We start from the raw sequence: 5,195 nt of genomic DNA on the forward strand, positions 1-5,195 counted from the left end.
GGAATGCAAACACCGGTGAGGGGGAGAAGAAAGGCCGCTGTGTCTGCCACGGCAAAGCGAAGCCTGGACCAGGGCTGTGCGAGTCCCCCTGCCTGTCCCACCCCTCCCTGCACCGAGGGATGCAGGGATCCCTGAGGACAGAGATGGTGGCTCTTCTGGGGGTCGCTGCAGTCCTGTATGGAGTGATACTCTCATGGGTCCCGTGGGGCGAGAGACCAATTCTAGGTCAGGAATTGGTCTTCCCTAGGGAGGGAAGGGAATGGGCAGGGTCTTCCTTCTTACTCTTGATCTGAGGGCATGTTTGAGCCAAACTTGAGAGAGGGATGGAAGCTGGAAACAGCTTTACGTTCCTGCAGTCCTTGTAAAACTGCCTTTCTGGGATGCGAGAGTGCCATACAGCCTGGGTTGCTGTCTCCTGTGGATGGGAAGAGTGGTGTCGGGTGAGCACAAGCCCATAATAGACATCAGAGAATCCTCAGGGGCAGGGAAATACAACCACAGGCACCCCAGTTTTTTCCCTTTTCCAACCAGAGGTGCATTTGTAGCCTGCAAACTTCCTCATGCCGACAGCAGAGGAGGGCTGGGCATGGACTCTACCTGGCTGTGGGACCAGTGTGTCCCATGGTGGGGGAGCTGCGCATCTGCCCCCATCTCTGGCCCTGTAGCTGGGGCTGGACGGGGGTCAGGGGCGCTTGTTGAGCATCCCCAGCGGAAGAGCACGGCAGTGTGCGGGGCACGGTGCAGGGTACAGCACAGCCCTCGTCGGCTCCGTCCGCAGCAGCGGCTCGCTGCCGGAGAACATTCCAGGGAGGCTGGCGTGGGGCCAGCGCCGCGGGGCAGGGAAAGGGGCCTTTTATGGAAGCGTTTCTGCATTAGAATAAAATCATAATAATAATGCGCAGGGGAAGGGAGCGGGAGGAGGAGGAACCCCTGAAGAAAACAGTGAGACGGGATGGGAGCAGGCTAGCAGCCGGGGAGGGGAGCAGGCGCTGGGCATCACCCTCTGGGACCAGCGTGGGATGGGATAGGGGTGCTCCAAGTGAGGTGCTTGGGGCAAATCCTTCTTTCTATGGCCCAGGGCAGGAGAGGCAGAGTGGGGTGCAGTGGGTCCCCATGCTGTCATAGAGGACCAGCCCCTGAGTGGTGTTTGCCGTCTTGGCTCCCTCCTGGGATGGGGCAGGGGATGGCTGACTGGGGTCACTGCTCCTGGTGGGGTTTGTAGAGGACAAAGTGCCGAATCACACCCTCCCACTACTGTTGGCATCTCAGGGCCAACACAGGGCTGGAGCGCCTGTGCCTGCTGTCCCAGCACCAGCGAGGCGCTGCCTCTCCCACCCTGGCATGCTGCTGCTTCCCGAGGGACTGGGGTGCACACAAAACCCAAGGTTAATTGTCAGTAATTGCCGCTGGTAATTAAGGTAACAATAGATGGGCTGTTCAGCTGGCGGCTGCAGCAGCTCACGAGGCTGGGCTGGGGTTTGTTCCAGGAGCTGCTCTTGGCATCAGGCGTCCGCCCTGCGCCACGCTGTGCTGTGCCTGCCGTGCCCACCGGGGCTGGGGCTGTCCTGGCTCCCTGGCCAAGGACGAATGGCACAGCTGCCATGGCCCTGAGCCTGCTCCCATTCCCAGGAAGCCAGCCTTGACCTTGGAACGCTGCCTATGCTCCTGCCTGGGGTGGCAGGAGTGCCCCTGCCGGGGGTGGCAGCAGTGCCCCTGTCACTTGCTTGGGTGGGTGCTGTTTTCCCTGTGGGGTGGGTGGGGGTGAATGCTGCATTCCAACCTCTTCCCATGCCATATATTGGACAGTGGTCTTCAGGGACTAATCCTGGCTCTTTTCTGCTTCCTTGCAGGCTGTGACCCCCTGCTCCCCCACTGTCAACTATGAGCTGGTAAGTGACACCTCCACTGTGAATCCTAGGTGACAGCCAGGGCTCTCTGGGGATGCTAAAGCATCCTGCTCTGGGTAGGGGGCTTTCTCTGTCCTGGGGCTTCAGGATGTGTCTTCCACCCTCAAAGCCACAGGGGTCCTGAGCTGGGGGTAAGAGCACCCCCATTTTGGTGCTGTGCCCCCCACCATTGCTGGCTGAAGGGCATCCCACAGGTGAGCAGCACAGGTTGGGGTAGCCCAGCTATCATGGGACTCCTGCAGCTGGAGCTTTCAGGGAAGAGGGGCTTGCAGGGTTGCAGAGAGGGACAGGCAGATAGGACGTGACCATCCAGGGCTCCGGGGTCCCCTGGCGCAGAGGGCCTTCTCTCCCTGGCCAGATCTGGGGCGGTTTCTTACACACCCGGAGATGACTGTACCAGATGTGCCTTTGGCTCGGGCGCCCAAGGCCATACATTTGCAGCTCTTGTTATTGTCACCCTTTACTATTGTCTCTCCTGAGAGTCTTTAATGATCTGCTGGGGCCATGGCCGTTGCACGTCGCACGGCCATTCCCACCCTGTCCTCTCTGGACACCAGGAGAACAGCTGGATGCATCATCTCCGTTCACCCTGTCCTGGGGAGGGTGGGTGTGGGGGTACTGGGGAGACAGCCACAGTCCTTTGTCACACTGCTCCAGGCCATAACTGGGCTCTGGGGGTAACGGGGCACTGGGATGTCACCTGGAACCAGGCCATGCTCAGCAAGAGGTTTGGGAAGCATGACATGATGGTGCCTACCAGGCAGTGTCCGGCCAGCTGAGCAGCTCCCCTGCCCAGTCCCCAGCCTAGCCATGCCCGTGGCAGCAGGCGGAGCAGGCACGGGCAGTGGGGAGACTGGCATAGCCTGGGGCCAGTGTGGCAGCCCTTCCTATTTGCTCCAGACGTGTGCCAAGGCTTGCTGGGGCAGGCGCCGGGGGGGGGAGGCCAAAAAAAAGCAGGCGCCGGGGAGAGGAGGCCCTGGCACGATTTCAGCTGGGGCTCGGCAGCCTGGCAGTGCCGCAATATCTGTGCCTCACACAGGGCCCTGGGCTGGGCACCCCATAGCTGGGCAGGGGTCTCACCTGGAAAGTGAGTGTAGGGGATGTAGGTCTCACCTGCAAGCTCATGAGGGCAGTGCAAGAGCCCAAGTGAGCGAGGGCATGGGGTAGGAGTGGAGCATGCTCCCTGCCCTGGGGCCCCACGGTGGTTATCTGCCCCCGGTTTAATCTCTGCCCGCACCCCCCATCCCTGCCAACCTCCTTGGGCACTTATCAACAGCAAAAATATGTTGGCTTCGAGCTGGGACCGTTACTGTGGCTTTGGGAGGAAATCGAAAGGGGTTTGCCCTGTCTCGTGGATGGAAATGTCTGCTCTGGCCCTGCTGTCAAGAGTAGAACAGCCTGGTTTTGGGGGTGACCTCCATCCTCCTGGTCCCAAGACTCCCATCTGGGGACCCACCCATCTGGGTACTTTTGCTGTGCCACCCCCAGGCACCATAACCACCATTCCCAGACAGAGGTATCTGTCTCCTGCTTCATATATTTGGGGTCCAGACACTTTCCCCCACCCCAGGAAGTTAATTCCTGTCCCCAGCCTCCTTTCAGAGCTCTCTCCAGTGGCATGTTGCCAAATTTTCCCGTTTTGAGCATCTCAGACCCCGGCTCTGCTCCCACTGGGGTCCTTCACTGGCCCTGTGGGATCAGGCTTATCTTGGGGAGCTGGTCTTGCTGGTGGCCAGTGGCCAGGCTGGGTGTGGGACTGCACTGGGCTTGCCCTGTTGCTTACTTCCTAGCTGTAGGGTCTGACCATGGAGGATCCATCTGGAATCCCAGGGATGTGGGGGCACCAGGTGCCCATCAGAGAGCAGGCTCAGAGTTCAGCCAAGTGCTTCCCATTGGCAGTGGTGGCCCCGTGCCAGCGGCGGTGGCTGAGAGGCAGGATGGCAGCGTCCTCGGTACCTGAGTATCCCAGCTCTGCACCTGGGTTTTGGGGGATTCCCAACCTTCGGGAAGAGCACACATGTTGGCAGGCAGGGAAGGAAATGGGACCGTGGTGTGTTTCCTAGGAAGCACCAGAAATAGCCAGGGGGAACTTTTGACCCTGGCCCCGCTCTGTGTGTTTCTCTCTCTCAATCTCTCCTCTCTTGCTTGCCTTTTTCTCACCCTCTCCTTGCTCCTGCCTGCAGCCATCCCCGGGGGAGAGCATCACCAAGCAGGTAGAAGTCCTGGTAAGTGCAACCAGTCACGGAGGCTGATCTCTGCCTCAAGACCTCCTGGGGGGTCACTTGTACCTGTCCCATTGCTGCAAGCACCCCCTGCAGCCAAAATCCCTCAGCCTGGAATGCTCCTGTAGTTTCCCAATGTACCTGGGACCCTGAAGTCCTCTCTCCCTGCCAGCCAAGGTGATGATGGCCATGCCAAAGGCCAAGCGAGATGCCCAGGTTTAGTGGCAGAGGTGGTGGTGGAGCCGAGCATATTGGGGGCCAAGGCTTTTGCTGCAAAGCTGGCTTTCCTGTCTCAGAGCTGGGTATCTGTTATTTAATCTGTGGACATGAAATTGCTAAGACAGTGTAGACAAATCCACTGCCAAAGTCAACGCGGACAGCTTCCCCCCCGCCTGCATCCAGCTTGCCGGCCTCCCTGCATGTTGGGGCTGGGACCCAAGGGATGGAGGCATGATGGTTCCCATGAGAAGGAGGATGAAAGCCTTCCTCACCTGAGATCTGGCTTTGCCTCATCCCTTTGGTTGTCCAGGAGATGTTTCCAACCGTGAGAAAGAGCATCCTTAGCTAGAAAAAATCCAGTCAGAAACCTCCTTTGCTGGCTTTGCTGTCTTTCAGGGATGTGTCCTGGTATTTCTGAAGCCTTTCTCATGCCTTTCATCACCTTCTCCAAGCAGAAGGGACCTGCAGGTTTTGGATGCTGCCAGGAGCTTGGGGACATGCCAAGCTAGCTTGGGACTGAAAGGTGTATTCTTGATGGGGTTGGCTGAGGGATCTTCAACCCAAAGTGACTGGGACCAGCCTGTCCTGTGCTGGGCTGGACTGGGTTGTACTGGCTTGGCTGGAGTCTCTCTCCACAGGGGACGTTTGCAAGGTCTCTCCCAGTGCGGCGGTGGGCAGGAGTGTTTAATAACAGGAGCGCTGGCTCCTATCAGCTGATCGCAGGCTGACTCTTCCTCGTGCAGGGGCTGGCGGCAGAGATGTGGCGTGGCTGCAGTTGGGAAGGGGGGAGCAGGGCAGAGCCTGGGGAGCAGGCGGAGCTCAAGCGCCCTGGCTCTGGGCACCCTCT

At 59.3% G+C, this 5,195-nt stretch overlaps 1 protein-coding gene across 5 annotated transcripts in view; it reads left to right on the forward strand.

Annotated features, from left to right (window-relative positions):
* The window catches only part of TNS1 (tensin 1), a 64,803-nt gene that overhangs the window by 17,540 nt on the left and 42,068 nt on the right, over window positions 1–5,195 (forward strand). For 4 of the 5 annotated variants that reach the window (XM_017727296.1, XM_017727294.1, XM_017727297.1 and 1 more), the window contains 2 exons: window positions 1,851–1,889; window positions 4,091–4,132. In XM_017727296.1, the coding sequence (XP_017582785.1) occupies window positions 1,851–1,889; window positions 4,091–4,132 (81 nt within the window). The remainder of the gene's footprint in view (window positions 1–1,850; window positions 1,890–4,090; window positions 4,133–5,195) is intronic. The other variant, XM_017727295.1, reaches the window with a different exon arrangement.

This window comes from Corvus brachyrhynchos, unplaced genomic scaffold (genome assembly GCF_000691975.1).
Source record: "Corvus brachyrhynchos isolate BGI_N302 unplaced genomic scaffold, ASM69197v1 scaffold452, whole genome shotgun sequence".
Classification (NCBI taxonomy): domain Eukaryota; kingdom Metazoa; phylum Chordata; class Aves; order Passeriformes; family Corvidae; genus Corvus; species Corvus brachyrhynchos.